Source organism: Nomascus leucogenys, chromosome 19, assembly GCF_006542625.1.
Source record: "Nomascus leucogenys isolate Asia chromosome 19, Asia_NLE_v1, whole genome shotgun sequence".
In the NCBI taxonomy this organism is placed as follows: Eukaryota; Metazoa; Chordata; class Mammalia; order Primates; family Hylobatidae; genus Nomascus; species Nomascus leucogenys.
The window spans coordinates 24670674-24690791 of record NC_044399.1 but is presented as its reverse complement, the minus strand read 5'-3'; the positions used below and the strand labels follow the sequence as shown (position 1 = coordinate 24690791).

General features: G+C 50.3%; 1 protein-coding gene across 5 annotated transcripts in view; it reads right to left on the bottom strand.

The window, feature by feature from the left end:
- Nucleotides 1–206: 206 nt before the first annotated feature.
- EFR3B (EFR3 homolog B) overlaps nucleotides 207–20118 on the bottom strand; it is a 113399-nt gene continuing 93487 nt past the window's right edge. For 4 of the 5 annotated variants that reach the window (XM_030799325.1, XM_030799329.1, XM_030799328.1 and 1 more), the window contains 8 exons: nucleotides 19779–19910; nucleotides 17592–17659; nucleotides 15424–15551; nucleotides 14232–14323; nucleotides 9856–9904; nucleotides 7276–7382; nucleotides 5584–5633; nucleotides 3027–5105 (listed from right to left, as the gene is read on the bottom strand). In XM_030799325.1, coding sequence (XP_030655185.1) covers nucleotides 5000–5105; nucleotides 5584–5633; nucleotides 7276–7382; nucleotides 9856–9904; nucleotides 14232–14323; nucleotides 15424–15551; nucleotides 17592–17659; nucleotides 19779–19910 — 732 coding nt within the window. In that variant the 3' untranslated portion in view covers nucleotides 3027–4999. Of the gene's footprint in view, nucleotides 5106–5583; nucleotides 5634–7275; nucleotides 7383–9855; nucleotides 9905–14231; nucleotides 14324–15423; nucleotides 15552–17591; nucleotides 17660–19778; nucleotides 19911–20118 lie in introns of all 5 variants that reach the window. The other variant, XM_030799324.1, reaches the window with a different exon arrangement.

Genomic DNA, 20118 nt, shown 5'->3' with positions numbered 1-20118 from the left:
CCTGAGGATGCTCCCATGCTGGGCATGCTGGGCCTGAGGTTTCCATCTTGGTAGCCTCCTTTCCCCCACACCTTCTCCCTCTGAGACAGGTAAAGTCATGGTTGGTGGAGGTGGCTAAATGTCAGTGGTACACTGTTGGTATTTTCAGATCCCGTTTGCTTCTCAAAAAAACCATTTACTTTAAAGAAATCAAACAGACAGCCATGTGGTGACAACATTAACATTTATTTGAAAAGGGCATCACGATGGCTCACTGGGAGATCGCAACTAATAGTCCTAGAGAATGATTTTGCTAAGAATCCTTCTTCCTATTCTTCCCCCAACTCCCCCTTTCCCACTTCCCTAAAATAAAACTAATCAATGGGTTTAAAATACAGAAAACCGCCACAGGCACTAATTCTGCACTCACATATAAATACACCAGCTATTATATACACATATTGTCAACTACAAATTATACTACACACACATGCACACACACACTCAGCCAGGTCGTGAGGCTCTAAGTGGACACAGACACATTACGAGGTATGGGCTACAGCATTTGTGGATTCACAACTCTGCCTCCACGTGCCAGAAATCAACAGTCATGGGGGGAGAGCTTGGAAGGGGAAGGTGACTGGCTTGGGCGGCCCCATGGTCTCATGAAGTAGAGGAGACCTGGCCAGCCAGGCTGGGGCTAAAGGGAGCACAGAAAACTGCCTTTGGCCCCAGCAGGGCCACAAAGCCCTTCCTGCTGCCCTCCTGTCCCTGCCATACCCGGTCTTTCAGCTAGTCAGGCTCTAGGATGGGCCCATCATGACTATCCTGCAGTCTTCAGACCTAGGCCAGATTTGGGGTAAGGGGCCACTCTAACCAGAAGATTTCTGGGGTTAATGGGATGACGAGGCAACATGTTGCCCTAAACCTTTCCCCAGGTGTGAGGCAGATGCCTGGTCTCAGCACAACCCACCTGCCAAGGTCTGGGGTCACAGGAAGTGGCCTGGCCTGCCCTGATGATGCCACCTCCCTGTCTACCTTTAAACCTAGTATCTACCTAACAGCCCAGGTTAGCCCTTTCCCACAGGACCCCAACCGGCCAGCTGCCATTTTCTGGTCATGAAGAGGAATTGGGAAAAATAGACTGACTTCTCCAGGGCACTCTCTGTCACCAGGTCAGGAGGCCTGGGGACAATGGAATGGAAACTGCAAGGCATCATGTCTCAGGGCCCCCAGAGGAGCCCAGAGGTCTGGCCTGAGCTGTTCAGAAGAACCCCTGGCTATTCTGATTCTTAGTCCAGCTGAAACGCGTTCTATGGGATCTAGAACACCCAGGGCAAAGGGCGGCACATCTACGACACTTGTGCTTCTTCAAGTACTTTAGTGGGTCCAGGCCTCCTCTTTTCCTGCTCATCCATTTATATTTGTGTATGGGAAAGGGGGCTGGACAGAGGGGGTTATCTGAGGACTTTTCTAGTTCTTCTGACCTGCTCAGTCTCCTTCGATAGTGAGGAGGCTGTTTAGGAGTCAAGAAACCACTGATTTCTACTTTTCAAAGAGAGAAGGAAATGGGAACAGGCACAAGGCACTGGGGACTCCAGGGCAAGGAAAACAGAGGGAGCCTCAGGACCACACTGATGCTTTCTGCCGATCTGCTTCTTATCCATTCGCCTGACTCCACCAAATTAACAGTACTTCCAGATCTCAAATATATTCCTGCCTACTCAGTGCTGTCAGCAGAGTCCTGACCAACGCTAGCCCTTCCCCACAGAGCTGGAGTCCTCAGGCTTTGGGAGCAGCCAGTCTCAATGGGCTTACTGACTCCTCTTCGCTCAAAATCCCATCAGAGAAGGGTGGCAAAAAGGGGCACAATGAAGTGCCACTAGCCTCCAGAGGCTTGGAAGGGCAGGACTCACTGATGCTAGGCCAATGGCCAGGGTACCTCCCTCCCCTCCAGATCCCATCAAACTGCTTTGCCTCTCTCCCAGGGCCTGTGCTCGGGTGAGGAGATTACCTACTGTCACACTCACCTTCACCTTTCTGATTCTGGCCTATTTGGCCAGAATCCAGGTTCTACTCCATGTCAGCAGACAACCCAACACTCTACTGAGTGTAAGTTTAAACAAAACTGAGAAGAGGGCACTCAAAAAATGACCAGTTCTTCAAAAGAAGCACATTTTTGCTAAGCGGCAGTGATGGAAAGGAAAAGCTGCCTGGGACAGATGGAGAGGAAACAGCAGAATCTATGGGAACCTGCACCTTTTGTGTCTCTCTATTCACAGGATGGGGATGAGGGGCAGAAACATCTGAGTGGACCTGGGGGTCTCTGGTTCTAGTGCTGGCTCTGGAAAGATGCTCCAGGGAGGCGACTGCCAAGTCCCAGAACCAGGGCTCACAGGCAGTGCTCAGGATGAAGCTGCCACGGGGAACCCTAATGTCAAGTAGGCCCAAGAAACAATGGGTCTCTCATCCAAGCTGGGCGCAGGATAAAACCTGGGAGGAGCTAGTGAGGAAAGAACATGTTTGTGGCTCAAGATTTCAATTCTCTTAAAGTTTCTTTCAGAGGTGAGTTGCTGTCAAGTTTGAGTTAATTTAAACTTGGTTTTTAAATATATAAATACTAAAGAGAAGTCTAAGTTCATGCTTGTAAAATTGGGTTGAGTATAAGCCAGAGGCCATAAAGCACAGCCAAAAAGCCTTGGGGGTGCAGGAGCCTCCATGCCTGGGCGATGCCCTCACTCAGGCCATTCAGAAGCCATGTGCCAAGCCGGTGCAGTGGCTCACACCTGTAATCCCAGCACTTTGAGAGGCTGAGGCAGGCGGATTGCTTGAGATCAGGAGTTCCAGACCAGCCTGGCCAACACGGTGAAACCTCATTTCTACTAAAAACACAAAATTCACCAGGCATGGTGGCTCACGCCTGTAATCCCAGCTACTCAGGAGACTGAGGCAGGAGAATTGCTTGAACCCGGGAAGCGGAGGTTACAGTGAGCTGAGGTCGCGCCATTGCACTCCAGCCTGGGCGACAGAGCAAGACTCTGTCTCAAAAAAAAAAAAAAAAAAAAAAAAAAACAAGAAAAAGAAGCTGTGTGCCCACAGCAGAGATGGTGACCACAAGGAAGAGCTTCATCTGAAGTGCCGAAACTATGGGAATGAAGGTCAAATAGCCCCTTCCCCAAGACATTTATTGCACATATTAATGGGAAATGCTCGTGTTCAGTCTCTCCCCGATTCTGGAAAATACATCCACCTAACAATCAGGCTCTCCCTGCACATCCGTGCGCACCACTGCTGGGGCTATGAGCTGAGGCCGTCCTGAGAAGCCTGCCCTCCCCTTAGGAGAAACAGCCTGCTTCTGACTCCATGCCACACTGCCTGAAATTATACCCCCAAAAGGGATTCTCAGCTACTCAGGAGGCTGAGGCGGGAGAATCACTTAAACTCAGGAGTTCGAGGCCAGCCTGGGCAACATAGTGAGACCCCCATCTCTAGAAAAAAAAATTAAAAACTGATTCCTTTGGATCAATAAATCTACTCACCCTGCCTCCTTTGGAAAGCAGACTCCAGGGAGAGAACATCTGACACTCACATCTTACTGTAGGTTATGTCGGCTTGGAGGAGTTACGGGAAATGTGACTAACGGAGAAGGAAAGGGCAATTTTGGACCACATGGCACTGCCATAGGAGGAGCCCCAGGTGTGGTTCTGTCAGTGGCACCCCGGGAGACACAAAGGCACCCAGAGGAGGGGCCGGGAAGGGGAATTGGCAAAGAAGGCAGCAAACTGCCTCCTGGGTGGCTCTGCCCAGCTCCGCATTAGCTCCTCTCTGCACATCCTCATTACACAGAGACACAGACGGCACACCAGGAAAACAGGAACCCAGATCCCAAAGGGGTCTCCACGGCCTCTCCCAAGCCACAAGCGTTGCCAGGTGGTGCCGATGTCCCAGACTTTGTCCAGAGAGTGAAGAAATCGTTCCAATATTAGGCGTTAGATCCTTCTTTCTTCAAACAGAACATCCAAAAAGTTGGCTTCTGATATCCTTGAGCCCCAAAACACCACTCATCCCACCCTCCCCACTCTCCTACAACCCAGGTCAGGCTGGGAGCCTTTTCCATAGGAGGTGATGTGGGCAAATCTTGGGGACCTTGCAGTTCCCCTCCAAGATTATCTTGTTCTGCCTTTCCTCAACCCAGAGGCTCCAGAAACACCTTGGGACCCTCAGAAGAAAGACATCAAAGAGAGAGAACCCAACTCTGAAAAACATCCAGCAGACAGGACCGTGGGAGGCCAACACAAGCTCCTTATGAACAAAGGAGGTGAGAAGCTGCTACAGGGACCACACTCGCCCGCCGGGCCTGCTGATGCCACGGGCCCACCTCCTGCCAGCCCTGCATCCTGCTTCCTGCCCTTTGCTGTCCCGCAACCCCTTGTGGTATCTCCACCCCAGCTCCTGTTATAAGGGCTCAGCATTCATTATTAGTAGAAAGAAGCATGAACAGACAACTGGGAGATGAGCAAGAGAGTGAGAGACACAGCAGGGCCATGGGGCGGGGGAGCAGGGGGAGTGCTGGGGAGGAGAGAGCCATCCCCATCTCAGCTTCCTTCCCCAGGGGAGTAGAGTCTTTAGCTTCCTCTCACCAACCAAGTCTCCATCCAGCTCCCTCCTCTGGGGAGGACATGTCCTTCACTCAAAATACCAAGCAGGAGCTTCTCAGCCCCCTCCCCCTGGCTTCTCCCGAGAGACACCCCACGATTCTCTGCCCCTGGCTGACACAAGAGAAGACAAACAGGGCACAGGTGAGACGCTGATTGGTGAGACCTCCCTCAGGGAAGACGAGGAGGAGGTAGGAGGGCCAAGAAGGACCAGAGAGTCTCCACCTTGGCTTAGCCTGGGAGGCGCTGCCATCCAAGGTGACGTTTTCTCAGAGATCCCAGCCAGATCTCCATGTGGTCGGGGTGGGCGTGAGGTGAGCCCCTCCTCAGACCCTATCTCCTTGAGGAGCTCCGGCTCTTGGAATTCAGTATACACACAGATCGGGAAACTTCATTTCGTAGACGGGGATGGAGTGGTTCTGCGGCTGACCATAGCCTGCAGTGATGGTTCCTGATGGGCTTGGTGGGGGCCTAGGGGGCAGGAACACATGGGGAGAAGGGCATGAAAAGAGAATTTTAGGATCCCACCCTTGTGCAACCAAACAGAGTAGGTGACTTGGGTTTCTTTTTGCACAGGGACCAGAGACCCCTTCATTCCACAGGTTCCCAGGATTCCACATTCTACTAGAAGCTACGGCTTGGAGTCAAGCTTCTCTATGGGCTCTGCAGTGACACTGCTGCTTTAGGAAGTGCCAGCCTAGAACACTAGGACTCTTGCGTCTTTCCAGGTTTCATTGAGGCAGACTCTTTCCCTCTCTGGTCTCTATTTCCTTGTCTAGGGAGGGTTAGAGTTGGTAGCCGACTCCAGCCCAGGGGATAGAGATTGCAGTAGGGTAGAAGGAGGTAGGGAGGAGAGAAGGGAAGACAGGGGTGAGAGAAGGACTCAAGATGAGGAACCCCAATACTGGGCCACAGAAGTCAGGGTCCCCTGCCCAGGGTTGCCACTTACCGGATGGTGATTTCAAAGATCTGATTGAGTTTGCTCTGGAGAAGCGATGCCTAGACACAAACAGGCGGAAGTGAGCTGGCAGGGGTGGGGGGCCCAGAACCTCTGCCAGCTGGCTCAGGGTGTTCAGAGTATACGCTGGAGGTACAGGGCAGCCACAGCCTTAGGAAGGCAGGCAGAGGTGAACACGCTCCAGCACTCATCCACTGGACCCTGACTGCAGATTTGGATCAGGGAAAGCCACCTACTGAAGGCTGGCTGGGGATAGGACAGAGGCTCAGAATCACCAGGGAGGACGTCAGCAGGCAGTTCTGGAAGGTCCTTCTTCTTAAGATGGGGCAGTAGGGGCTGCTGGGCATGGAGTTGGGAGACTGTACTAGTGCCAGCTCTTTTCTTTTTTTTAATTGAGAAGGAGTCTTGCTCTGTCACTCAGGCTGGAGTGCGGTGGCATGACCTCAGCTCACAGCGACCTCTGCCTCCTGGGTTTAAGCAAGTCTCCCAACTCAGCCTCCTGAGTAGCTGGGATTACAGGTGCCTGTCACCATGCCCGGCTAATTTTTGTATTTTTAGTAGAGACGGGGTTTTTCTATGTTGGCCAGGCTGGTCTCGAACTCCTGACCTCAGGTGATCTGCCTGCCTCAGCCTCCCAAAGTGCTGGGAGTACAGGCGTGAGCCACTGTGCCCAGCCTGTGCCAGCTCTTTTCTAACTTGCAAGGAGCAGCTCTGCAAAACTGGTGGCTTAGAGATGATCTCTGATTATTTCTGGCTCTAATGAGGCTAATGAATGCAGAGAGTGGGACTGCACGTGTTCCGTGACTGGGCCCTGATTCCTAGCTCATGACATGGGCGTCCCTCTCAAAGTGGGATGAGAGGTTAGAACAACACAGGCCCAGGAAAATACACACACACTTCTATATGAATATTATATATAAAATATTTATACATATTATATTTTGTTGGGAGAATAGGTTATTTGTAGATTTTGAATGTTTACAGTTATGTTTCATTGTTACTAAGCTTGACATTCGGGGCTAATAAATCCCGGTATAGAATCAATTTCAGGACTGTCTGAGCCCCTCCCTCCAGTCTAGACATGGCTCCTCATTTCTACATGTCCAGCTGCCTCTCTCTCTGATCTCTTTGCCAAGGCCTGGCTGTTCCATCCCCCTGCCAAGTTACCCTGGTTGGAAGAGGGTCCTGCTGCCAACGTTGACCATCTTCCTTTGCCACACACCCCTCCCCCATCACTCTGTAATGTGGGGATCATAACGGCACCAACTTCATGGAGTTATCATGAGAATGAAAGCGGCTCATCAATGGAAGAAGCTATCATCCGCAGTGAGTGCTGTTCACGTGCCTGCTGTCAGGACCACAGTGAGCATGATCTGACTGCCAGACAGGTGCCTCAGCTCAGGACTTCTTCCTTATGTGAAAAGCGTGAGGTCTCAGAGAGACCCAAGACAAACACCCAAGTCTTTTGGTTCATGGGGGAGCAATGCAGCGCCAGGATGTTGGGGAAAGCCTGGCAGGGCAACAGCAGAGCTCCCTGCATTGGAATACAAGCCCTGATGTCTGGCAGGGGGTGGAGGGTGGTGGTCAAAGAGCCAAGATCTCCTAGGAACTTAATCCTGTCCTGGACCCAAATTCAGTCTTGACTTGGCTCCCAGGGACTCGCCCATGTCACCCTTCACTTACCCGGGCCCCACAGTGTGCAGCAATCTCCTCGAAGGGTGCCTTCTGGAACTTCTCCACCACCTGCCGCCGCCGCTCACGCTCCTGCTCCTCCACTGCTACGCTGTCCACTGCGACGCAGAGAGCTGGATTAGTGCCAGGCCCTGCTCACTGAGGTGAAGGGGAGGGAGCACTGTCCGTGAGCATTGCTTGGGCTCTCCCCTCTTCTGAAGAGTAGGGGACAGTGGCATGGAGGTGCGGTGCCCTCACTTGGCCCTGGAAGGTGGGACCTCTTCCTGATTCTGCCTGAGGGCTCAGCCTTCTTCCTCATGTAAGAATTTGAGAACTATGTGGGAGGACCTTTCAGCGGGGCTCTTACAGCCCCAAGTAGCTGCTCTCCCACCAGGACTCTTAAATTGAAGGTCCTGAACAGTTGGTCCTTTGAGTACTCTGTGGGTATTTTGAAAAGGGACATTGAGGCTGGGCATGGTGGCTCACACTTGTAATCCCAGCATTTTGGGAGGCCAAGGTGGGAGGATACCTTGAGGTCAGGAGTTCGAGACCAGCCTGGCCATCATGGTGAAACCCCCTCTCTACTAAAAATACAAAAATTAGCCAGGCGTGGTGGCACATGCCTGTAGTCTCAGTTACTTGAGAGGCTGAGGCAGGAGGATTGCTTGAACCAGAGAGGTGGAGATTGCAGTGAGCCAAGATCACGCCATTGCACTCTAGCCTGGGTGACAGAGCGAGACTCCATCTCAAAAATAAATAAAAAAAGAAAAGGGACATTGACAATGGTAAAGCCACATAGACCACGAAAGCCAACAGGGAACACGTGTGGCAGGGCAGCCCGAGGCCATTTAGTTTAAGGCTTCTACACATACTGCTTGGTATCCAAGATGAGTTAGCACCAAGAAGAAAAAGGGGTGTGTGTCGCACATGTCCATCATACTGTTGGGTTTTTTTTTTTTTTTTTAATAGAGATGAGGTCTCACTATGTTGCCCAGGCTGGTCTCAAACTTCTGGGCTCAAGGGATCCTACCGCCTTGGCCTCCCAAAGTGCTGGGATTACAGGTGTGAGCCACCATGCCCGGCCCATACTCAGTTTAAGAAGGCAAGAAATGGCCAGGTGCAGTGGGTTATGCCTGTAAGCCCAGCACTTTGGGAGACTGAGGAGGGCTGACTGCCTAAGGTCAGGAATTCGAGACCAGCCTGGCCAACATGGTGAAACCCTGTCTCTACTAAAAATACAAAAATTAGCCGGGTGTGGTGGCAGGCACCTGTAATCCCAGCCACTCAGGAGGCTAAGGCAGGAGAATTGCTTGGATCTGGGAGGTGGAGGTTGTAGCAAGCCAAGATGGTGCCACTGCACTCTAGCCTGGGTGACAGGGTGAGACTCTGTCTCAGAAAAAAAAAAAAAAAAAAAGGCAAGAAATGTGTACATTCAGAGAGACTATCATTAATGATGACAAAAATTTAAAAGTTTGGTATTTACAGGCATAATTTGTCAACAGTTAGAAAAATCTGTTGTTGGCTGGGCGCGGTGGCTCACGCCTGTAATCCCAGCACTTCGGGAGGCCGAGGCGGGTGGATCACGAGGTCAGGAGATCGAGACCATCCTGGCTAACACGGTGAAACCCTGTCTCTACTAAAAATACAAAAAAAATTAGCCGGGCGTGGTGGTGGGCACCTGTAGTCCCAGCTACTTGGGAGACTGAGGCAAGAGAATGGCGTGAACCCAGGAGGTGGAGCTTGCAGTGAGCCCAGATAGTGCCACTGCACTCTGGCCTGGGCCAAACAGCAAGACTCCTTCTCAAAAAAAAAAAGAAAAATCTGTTGTTGTCCAATGATCCAGATAGAGGGGTAACAATGCATTTTAAAATCACCTGCCCTTATTAAATAGACATTCATATGATTCGTTATTAATATCTTCCATTGGCCAGCTTGTTCATTTGTATCACACTTCACCAAAAAAAAAAAAAAAAAAAAAAATTTACCCCAAATTGCTTTCTACCTATAGCCATCAACTGATTACTTTTTTTTTGAGATGGGAGTCTTGCTCTGTTGCCCAGGCTGGAGTGCAGTGGTGCAATCTCAGCTCACTGCAACCTCCGCCTCCCAGGCTCAAGCAATTCTCCTGCCTCAGCCTCCTGAGTAGCTGTGATTATAGGTGCATGCCACCATGCCTGGCTAATTTTTGTATTTCTTCAGTAGAGACAGGGTTTCACCATGTTGGCCAGGCTAGTCTCCAACTCCTGACCTTGAGATCCGCCCACCTCAGCCTCCCAAAATGCTGGGATTACAGGCTTGAGCCACCATGCCCGGCCAACTGATTACTTTTAAAGGCAGCTGTCCTTAGTGGCAAAAGTGTTGCCCACTGTGGGCCACACAAGGCCCCACTACTGACCCCCAGCAGAAGAGCAGGGATATTCAATGGCAGCTTTGGTGGCTGTGATGAGTTTGTCAAAAGACACCAGCCTCTCCCTTCAGGCAGGTGCTGGATCCCACTGCGGAGGGTGGTGGGCCCTGCTGCATCTGCAGGAACAGGCCCAAGGATCCCACCCCATTTTGCCCTCTAACCAGAGTCCCTTGGCCCTGACTTACCAATGGCTTTCTTCAGTGTCTCATAGGTGATCTCCTCGGCAGGCACTCGCTGAAGGAGAAGGGACAGAGATGCTCAGAAAGGCAGGGGGCAGAGAAAGGAGGCAGCCCTGGCACCCCTAGCTCTCTGGCAGCCCCTTGCTTGTTAGAAGAAAGTCCCAGTGGGCAGGAAGTCCCTCAGGACAGCCCCAGCCCCCTCAGGGTCTTGGAAGCTCCCTGAGCAGGCACAGAGGACAACGAGATGCAGCAGGGAAGCTCATTCCTCATCAGATTCAGATTCAGACAGAGTCCTGAGTCTCACGTAAAAGAACACACTGTCCCCTGCTCCCTCCCCAAGCCTGTCCATCTAGCACCATGGGAGGAAAACACCGCAATTTAATTTAATTTAATTTAATTTAATTTTGAGACACAGTCTTACTCTGTCACCCAGGCTGGAGTGTAGTGGCGCGATCTTGGCTCACTGCAACCTCTGCCTCCTGGGTTCAAGTGATTCTTCTGCCTCAGCCTCCCAAGTAGCTGGGATTATAGGCATGCACCACCATGCCTGGCTAATTTTTATATTTTTAGTAGAGACAGGTTTCACCATGTTGGTCAGGCTGGTCCCGAACTCCTGAACTCATGATGTGCCTGCCTCGGCCTCCCAAAGTGCTGGGATTATAGTGTGAGACACCGTGCCCAGCCAATATTGCAATTTTGAAACATCTTTAGAGAGCACAACAGAAAACATTGGAAGCAAGAGAAGAGAGGTGGTGAACAGAATCTCAGATGTAAATTTCAAGAACTGAATATCAGTTCTGAAGTCTTAAAGTATTAAATTACCCACCAACGCGACTTGAGCATTTAATAAAGATAAGAAATGGAAGGTTAGAAGTGACAGGCCGGATGCAGTGGCTCATGCTTGGAATCACAGCACTTTGGGAGGCCGAGGTGGGCGATCACTTGAGGTCAGGAGTTCGAGACCAGCCTGGTCAACATGGTGAAACCCCATCTCTACTAAAAATGCAAAAACTAGCCAGGCATGGTGGTGCGTGTCGGTAATCCCAGCTACCTGGGGAGTCTGAGGCAAGAGAATTGCTTGAAACCAGGAGGTAGAGATTGCAGTGAGCCAAGATCTCACCACCGCACTCCAGCCTGGGCAACAGAGGGAGACTCTGTTTTTTGTTTTTTTTTTTTTAAAAGAAGTGACCGGCCCTCCCTGGCTGCTGAGGTTCCAAGGAGTTACCCCACTCAGTCCTCTGCAGAGCCTGTAAAAGGAGGTAGAAAATAATAAAACTCAAAGAAGGGAGCTCCATAGATGCTAAAAATAATGAAGGAATTTGGACTAAATTCCAGAACTTACTCACTAGACAAAGAGCTATTAGACCTATGATTTACTCATGCTCTTTTTTTTTTTTTTTTTTTTTGAGATGGAGTTTCGCTCTCATCACCCAGGCTGGAGTACAATGGCATGATCTCAGCTCACTACAACCTCCACCTCCCGCTTGGTTTCCAGTGATTCTCCTGCCTCAGCCTCCCCAGTAGCTGAGTTACAGGTGGCCGCCACCACACCCGGCTAATTTTTTGTAGTTTTAGTAAAGACAGCGTTTCACCATGTTGATCAGGCTGGTCTTGACCTCCTGACCTCAGGTGATCCGCCTGCCTTGGCCTCCCAAAGTGCTGAGATTACAGGTGTGAGCCACCGCACCCAGCCTTATGCTCTATTATTTAAACATAATCTTAAGCAAAAGCAGCAGACATAGAACAGAATGATTTCATTGATATAAAGTTCCAGAAGTAATGCAACTCAGGCTAGGAGCTCCCTTAGGGGAGGGGGCACAGAGGCAGGTCCCCTGGGTGATGACAATGTTCCACTCTCTCATCCGGGCGTGATTGCATGGGCATACACACTTTATGAAAATTCACTGAGTTGTGCACTTTTTGATTTGTTTGGCATTTTTGTTTGAGTAGGAGAGGACAGAAGTATACGTATGAGATAAAGTCATTTAACAAACATTAAGTGAGCACCAACTACATGCGGGACTGTAGGTGAGTCCGTAGAAACTGCGCAATTTGTTAGCATAGGAATTACGTGCAAGAGAGAGCTGTGCTCGGCTTTAACTTGCTCTAAGGACTTATCCTCTGCACATCCATCCATTCATCCGCTGTCAGCACCGAGCAACATTGGATATTCACCTGCAGGGTGCTAGGGAACTGTGTGGTGGCAACAGTCAAAGAAAAGGCTGCTCTCTGGGCAAGAGAGAAGGGATGCTCCTTGGGCAAGAGCAGGGAGAGAGAAGTTTATGGAGGAAACCGAACAGGGGCCGGGCGCTGGGAAACTGAGAGTTCATAGGCGCTCAGCTGCACCAGTGTGGAGGGAAGGGTGGTTCAGATGTGGCATTCTGCACTGGCAAAGGCCTGGAGATGGCGGAGCACAGTGTGGGAGAGGTCAAGAGCAGCCCCGCCAGAGTGGGACAGTGGATATGGGCCAGAGCAGGTGGGGGAAAATGAAATGGCAGAGCCCAGACTATGCGTGGCTGGGAATACCAGGCACCAGGATTCAGATTTGACCAAACCAGCATTTATTCACCCCTGCGGCAAGCCTGGGCAGTATGGCCCTAGGAACCACCGTGGGACTCTGGACTGGCACTGATGGGTGAGAGTGGAGAGAGCTGTGGCATGGCAGAAGGGCACAGGATGAAGGCCCCTGCACCCCTGCTTTGCCACCAAGCTACCTCTGGGCTAAGCTGACTCTTGAAGGGAGGAAGGAACTGATACTGGTGGCCCAGGAGGCCACTAGTAAGGAGGTGGCTCCGTAGCTGCGTAAGCATTTCGCCTCGCGCTTCTGTGTCACTTCACTCCTCAATTCCCGAGGGTCTCTTACCTCTTGGGAAGGGAGAATCGCCACTATGGGGAGAGAGCAGCCAACTCACCCCGATGCCTAATGCATTGGAGGTTCCCAGTCCTTGGAGCTGGAAGGGCCATGGAGGACACCTCGTTCAACCTCATTTTACTTGTCCAATTAGCCCAAGTCAGAGCTTCCTTCCGTGGGAAGGTTCTGGATAAGCTTTGAGGGCCCTGGGGTAGAGATCTGTCCCAATAAATGAAGTGGTCAAGGGCACAGTTAGGGGGAGGCTTGATCCTGACCCCTAGAGACTTCTCCTACCTCTGATTGCATCTGGGGAAAGGCTTGATGTCAAAGCTGTCCTCCATGTCTCTATCAGCCCTAATGGGCAGAGAGGCTGGGGAATGTCAGCCTGTCCATGCCCGAGGACCATGTAAGTCTTTCTGTCCCGGTCCCACCCAGATGTGTGTCCTCCGTACTTCTTGTGAACTGTAACAGTCAGCGTTAAAAAAAAAAAAAAAAAAAAAAAATCTTGGCTGTCAGTGGTTAGGGGAGAGATGAAGAGGTGGAGCACGGGGGGGTTTTAGGCCAGGAAACGACTCTGTATGGTACTCTAGTGGGGGATGCATGTCATTATGCATTTGTCCAAACCCACAGAATGTACAACGCTGAGGGCAAACCCCAATGTAAACGACGGACTTCAGATGATAATGTTGTGTTAAGGCAGGTTGAATTGTAAGAAATGCACCACTCTGCTGGGGGATGTGGATAGTAGGGGAGGCTGTGCATGTGTCAGGGGAGGGGAGGGGGCAAAGGGCGATCTCTGTACCTTCCTCTCAATTTTGCTGTAACTAAAATTGCTTTAAAAATAGTCTAAATTAAAAAAAAATTCTTTATTGATACATACGGAAGCAACACTATGAAAGCTGTTCTCACCCTTATCTCTCCAGTTAAGTCTCCTAGTTTCCAACCCAGAGCGTATCGGTCCCCCTGTGAGTGGGGAATGATGACCACCATGCCTTTCTTTTTAACTTTTTGAGACAAGGTCTTACTCTGTCATCTAGGCTGAACTGCCGTGGTGCCATCATGGCTTACTGCAGCCTTGACCTCCCAGGCTCAAGTGATTCTCCCACCTCAGCATCCTGAGTACCTGGGACCACAGGTGCACGTCACCATGCCTGGCTGATTTTTCAATTATTTTTTGTAGAGATGGGGTCTCCTTATGTTGCCCCAGATGATCTCAAACTCCTGGGCTCAAGCAATCCTCCTGCCTCAGCCTCCAAAATGTTGGGATCACAGGCGTGAGCCACCATCCCCAGCCAGGCCTTTCAAGAGTGAGTTTTATGATATCCTCATGGGAGCAGGGAGGACCCTAACAATTTTTCCGAAGGGAAGTATCTATGACACATACGTGGGGAGAGTCAGTACAAGTGTGGAATTACCTGAGAAGCTTGCTTTCCATGCAGCCTTAAGCTACTGTGTGGGCAGGGGAGCCTGGAGTCTAGCGTCCAATCTACAGGAGGTGGGGCTGCCCCAGGACAGTGGCACGGACACTCACCTCCTCCTTCTCCGGGCTGTTCCTTGATTCTACCTCCACCTGCAGGGAGATGGTCTCTCCAATGCTCCTCCTCTTGGATAAGCGATCCTCATCTGGGGAAGAAGCAGCCCAGAGACTTTAGTTCCCAGTCCTCGGAGATCCAGGACTGAGCCACTAGTCCCACCTCCCAACCCCTCTGCCTCCGCTTGGTCCACAGTCCTCTAAGGCTCAGTGCACACTCAGAGTACACGCGGAGTTTACAGAAGCTTCCGATTGCTGTGGGCCTTCTCTGTCCATCTTAGGATAGTCAGTTTTGCTCTTTGGGGCTAAAATTTTGAAATCGTCAATGAGAACACAAAGAAGGTGCTTATGACCAGAATACATATCTCACCTTATGTATAAGCATCATCTGCTAAGAGCACCAGTAGCTCTTCATGAAGCATTTACTAAGCGCCATTTGCATTAATACAGGTACCTTATCATGCCAGCCCTCTAAGGCAGCTATTGTTTTTTTTTTTTTTTTTTTTTTTAAAGACGGAGTCTTGCTCTGTGGCCCAGGCTGGAGTGCAATGGTGCAATCTTGGCTCACTGCAATCTCCGCCTCCCGGGTTCAAGCAATTCTCCTGTTTCAGCCTCCAGAGTAGCTGGGACTACAGGCACATGCCACCATATGCAGCTAATTTTTTGTATTTTTACTAGAGACGGGGTTTCACCGTGTTGCCCAGGCTGGTCTTGAACCCTTGAGCTTAGGCAATCCATCCGCCTCGGCCTCCCAAAGTGCTGGGATTACAGGTGTGAACCACTGCACCCAGCAGGCAGCTATTGTTAACATTCCTGTTTTACAGTCAAGGAAACTGAAATTCAGGGATGCAAAGGACTTGTCTAAGATCTTTCAGGCGGTAAGTTGCACAGGGGTCTCGAACTGGGTCTCTGGTTCCGTAGCCATATATGCTCTTTCCAGCACAATGGAGCCTCTCCCAGCCTCAGGCCAGGCCATCTCATGGGCCAGGTACTTCCAAGGACCCTGCCCTGAGGAGGAGAGGTGGGGCAATCAAGAAGACCTCACCATAAATTTCCACTGTGTCTTTCAGCTCTCACGACATCCAAGGTGCCTCACAGGCAATCAAAGGGCCATAAGTCCCTTTCGCTCAGGCCCTTACCTGGCCAAGGAAAGACAGAGGCAGGCCCAGGCATCCCTGCACAGAGCTCATACCTGTCAGCTGAGGGATGTAGGGCAGGCAGAGCCGGTCCGAATTGTAGCCACTGCCTCCCAGGACTTCACTGATCTTGCTCTGGCGGAAGAGGAGCTCAATCACCACCCCATCGAGATCCTGAGACAGCCTGGAAGATGAAGGAGGGAGGAAGTTCGTTAGAACTGCGGTATCTAGAATGACTTCTGAATAATTTTTTTTTTTTTTAAGACAGAGTTTTGCTCTCGTCGCCCAGGCTGGAGTGTGGTGGTGCGATCTCGGCTCATTGCAACCTCCGCCTTCCAGGTTCAAGCGATTCTCCTGCCTCAGCCTCCTGAGTAGAGGGGATTATAGGCACCAGCCACCACGCCCAGCTATTTTTTTGTATTTTTAGTAGAGATAGGGTTTCATCATGTTGGCCAGGCTGGTCTTGAACTCCTGACCTCAGGTGATCCACCTGCCTCAGCCTCCCAAAATGCTGGGATTATAGGCGTGAGCCACCATGCCCAGCCAACTTTTCTTATTACAAAAGTAACATCTTCACTATGCAAGATGACAGAGAAGGAAAAGGAAAAGAGTCAGCCCCAGTCCCATTTCCAGAGATAACCACTATTCACATGTTATAATATATTCTTATGTACAACAATCATATCCTTCAGTCACTTTTTTTCTTTTTTTAAAGACAGGGTCCTCACTGTGTTGCCCAGGCTGGAGTGCAGTGGCTGTTCACAGGCACCATCATAGCACACTATAGCCTTGACCTACTGGGCTAAAGTGATCTTCCTGCTCAGCCTCCCAACAGGTATGCTCCACCACAACCGGCTAATTTTATTTATTTATTTATTTATTTATTTATTATTATTATTATTTCTTAGACCAAGTCTCTCCCTGTTACCCAGGCTGGAGTGCAGTGGCATGATCTCAGCTCACTGCAACCTCAGCCTCCCAGGTTCAAGGTATTCTCCTGCCTCAGCCTCCTAAGTAGCTAGGATTACAGGCGCATGCCACCACCCCTGGCTAATTTTTGTATTTTTAGTAGAGACAGGGTTTTACTGTGTTGGCCAGGCTGGTCTCCAGCTCCTGATCTCAAGTGATCCGCCCACCTCAACCTCCCAAAGTGCTGGGATTACATAGGCACAAGCCACTGTGCTCGGCCTAAATTTTTTTTTTTTTTTGAGATGGAGTCTTGTTCTGTCGCCCAGGCTGGAGTGCAGTGGCACTATCTCGGCTCACTGCAACCTTTGCCTCCCAGATTCAAGTGGATTCTCCTGCCTCAGCCTCCTGAGTGGAGTAGCTGGGACTACAGGTGTGCACCACCACAACTGGCTAATTTTTGTATTTTTAGAAGAGATGGGGTTTCACCATGTTGGCCAGGATGGTCTTGAACTTCTGACCTCAAGCGATCCGCCCACCTCAGCCTCCCAAAGTGCTGGGATTACAGGCGTGAGCCACTGTGCTCAGCCTGGGCAAATTGTTTAAAAATTTTTTGTAGAGATGGGTTCTTGCTTTGTGGCCCATCGTTGTCTTGAACCCATGGGCTCAAGAGATCCTCCTGCTCAGTATTCTGAGTGTCTGGGCCTGCAGGCGTGAGCCAATGCACCCAGCTTAGTCCCATATTTTTACATATACACATAGATATCCCCTTCCCCACCTGCTGTTCTGTGATCTATTTTATTGACCTATTATATAGTGGGTATTTTACATTAAATATTCTTCTAAAACATTGTCATGATTGTCTATTGTATGGATGGGCCATAATTTATAAAGCCATCCCCTACTGTTAGACATTTTGGTTTTGCAAAACATCTTTCCCTTGAGTTCCTCTGATGTTGAAATGACACTGGCCTACAGCACCCACTATGGTCTGAAAACATCACTTGGATTGACAGTAACATCCTGTCGGGAATGACTCCTCCAGGATGCATTTAGCATGGGCTTGGCCAAAGCCCCCAGAGGCTGCGTCTCACCTGCAAACAAGGCTCAGCATTGCATGCTCAAGGCATGGACTGCAGTAATGTGATGGGGTTGAACTTTATCCAGGACTCCTGGACCACAGGCAGAGCCCACCTTCTGCCCTTGGGTCCACAGAAGCCCAAGCCTCCTGGCATTGACGCCTCCTGACCTCAGACCACCCACCTGCTTACTCAGCTGCCCTGGCGATCCCTGACCACGTCCCCTGTCCTCTCCTCACCTGGGTCTCTCCACAAACACATCCTCGGGGAGCATGTATGGAGCCTCTTTCTTCCTGGTCTCTATCACCTGGCGGTTGGGAGGAATCAGATGATAAGAGCTGGTTCAGCAGGGAGAGGGAGCTCACAGGCAACGAAAGAGCTCCCATGCCCGGCTCGGCGCTTCCTCCCTCCCACAGCCTCCTCAGCAGTGTCCTCAGCTGAGCTTCTCCAGTGGAAACCCCCATCAACAGGGACCCTCAGGGCAGCCGGAGAAGCTCCAGCTGGCTGCTCGGGCCATGCCATCAATGACACATGTGCACTAAGTGTCCTCTAATGCAGAAACTTAACTCTTAAGAGACTGCAGCTGCTGACTCTGGTGCCTCGTTCCTATGCTTTTTTTTTTTTTTTTTTTTTTGAGACGGAGTCTCGCTGTCTTGTCCAGGCTAGAGTGCAGTGGCACAATCTTGGCTCACTGCAGCCTCCACCTCCCAGTTTCAAGCAATTCTCCTGCCTCAGCCTCCTGAGTAACAGACTGCAGGTGTGTGCCACCATGCCTGGCAAATTTTTATATTTTTAGTAGAGACAAGGTTTCACCACGTTGGCCAGGCTGGTCTCAAACTCCTGACCCCAAGTGATCCACCTGCCTTGGCCTCCCAAAGTGCTGGGATTAAGGCTGAGCCACTGCACCTGGCTTCATTCCTGTGTTTTTTATTTAAACAGGTACAAAGGAATGTAGCTCACTCCATGTCCCAAACCTGGGTACTGCAGTATCCAAGTGCATTGCAAAAACACCCTGATGGACAGTGACATCTTGAGCTTTACTCAGTATTCTTTGCAAATTTTTGACAAGAAAAGTGAAAGTTACTAAGGTGGTGAGAAGTGGAGGGATGGTCAGCATACAGGTGTGTGTGGGGGGTGAGGAGGTAAAGGTCCCACAATTGTCAGGCAGAGAATGAGTAGGCATTGCCTTTCTTGCACTCCTTTATCAGCCCAGAAGCTGGAAGACTCCTGCTTCCCTTTGGGTGGTCTCTGCCACAGTCACGGCACCCTCCCCTGTGATTCCTAGCCAACCCAGGCTAGTTGAGACCTAAATTTTCTTGTTTTGTTTTATTTTGTTTTGCTAATATATTTTGTTTTATTTTATTTTTGAGATGGAGTCTCGCTCTGTCACCCAGGCTAGGGTGCAGTGGCGCAATCTTGGCTCACTGCAAACTCCATCTCCCAGGTTCAAGTGATTCTCCTGCCTCAGTTTCCCGAGTAGCTGGGATTACAGGTGTGTGCCACCATGCCCGGCTAATTTTTGTATTTTTAGTAGAGAGAGGGTTTCACCATGTTGCCCAGGCTGGTCTTGAACTCCTGACCTCAAGTGATCCACCAGCCTCGGCCTCCCAAAGTGCTGGGATTACAGGCTTGAGCCACTGCGCCTGGCTTGCTAATGTATTTTAAAGTTAATCCTACATGTTGGGATCATTCAACCTCTAAACACTTCCGTGTGTTTTAAAAGATCTTTATGCAACAACTGAGAACACATTTGACTATAGAATGGGTGTCAGATAACACCAAGGAATTACTGATCACTTAATGAGCTGTGTTAAGAGCAAGGCAGTCAGGTAGGGAGGTGCTCATGCTGTTTCAGGCATGCAGACGGATATACGTAGAGTGAAAGGACAGGATAGCTGGGATTTGTTTTAAAGTATTTAAAATTTGTTCAGCAAAGGAAAAGGAGATAGATGAAGCAAATGGGGAGAAATTTTCGTAGCTATTCATTTCATCTGAGTGGGCGTGAACAGACGTTCATTCACCATTCTACTCAGGCCACTTTTGCGGTATTTCATAGCTTTAGTCTGCATGATCTGAGGTCACTTTTGCGGTATTTCATAGCTGTAGTCTGCATGATCTGAGGCATGTGTGCGGGTGTGCTCCTGTGAGTAGGGGAAAGACAGACGGGCAAGAAGTGGAGGGGGCAGACAGTATTAGAAACAGGTATAGAAGACCCCCCCCAACCCCTGTGCCTAACCCCACCCTTCTCTGTCAAGTCATACAGGAGGGAAAGATGCCATGAGGAACTTCTCACCATTAGCGGTTCTTACTTCAACCCTGTCTTCACTGCCTAAGTGTAGGTACAGGACTAATGCAATTAAGGAAAAGCTGTTCCCAGGAAACCCCAAGTTGAGGGCCCCCGAGCTCTTGGTCGTGAGGACACCAACCTCATGGATGTGCTGGCAGAAGGCAGGCACCGTTGTGAGCTGACTGATGAGGTTCAGGTAGGCTGCGCCCAGAGCGTAGAGGGCACAGCGGTTGTAGACAGGCAAGTTCTCCTCATTGACCTGGGCCACGTCCTGCAGCAACACAGACAAGGTCTCAGGAGTTTTTCACTGACAAACTACACTGGGTGCCAACGCTCCACCCGACCTCTTCCCAATCTTCTTTAGAAATGCTTGCTTTCCTAGACTAACTCTTTCTCAGCATTTGACCCAAAACTTCCTGGGGAAAAAAAGTCACTTTCATTAAAGCTGAAGGGAGGGGTCCCTAGAACAGTCCATGAAC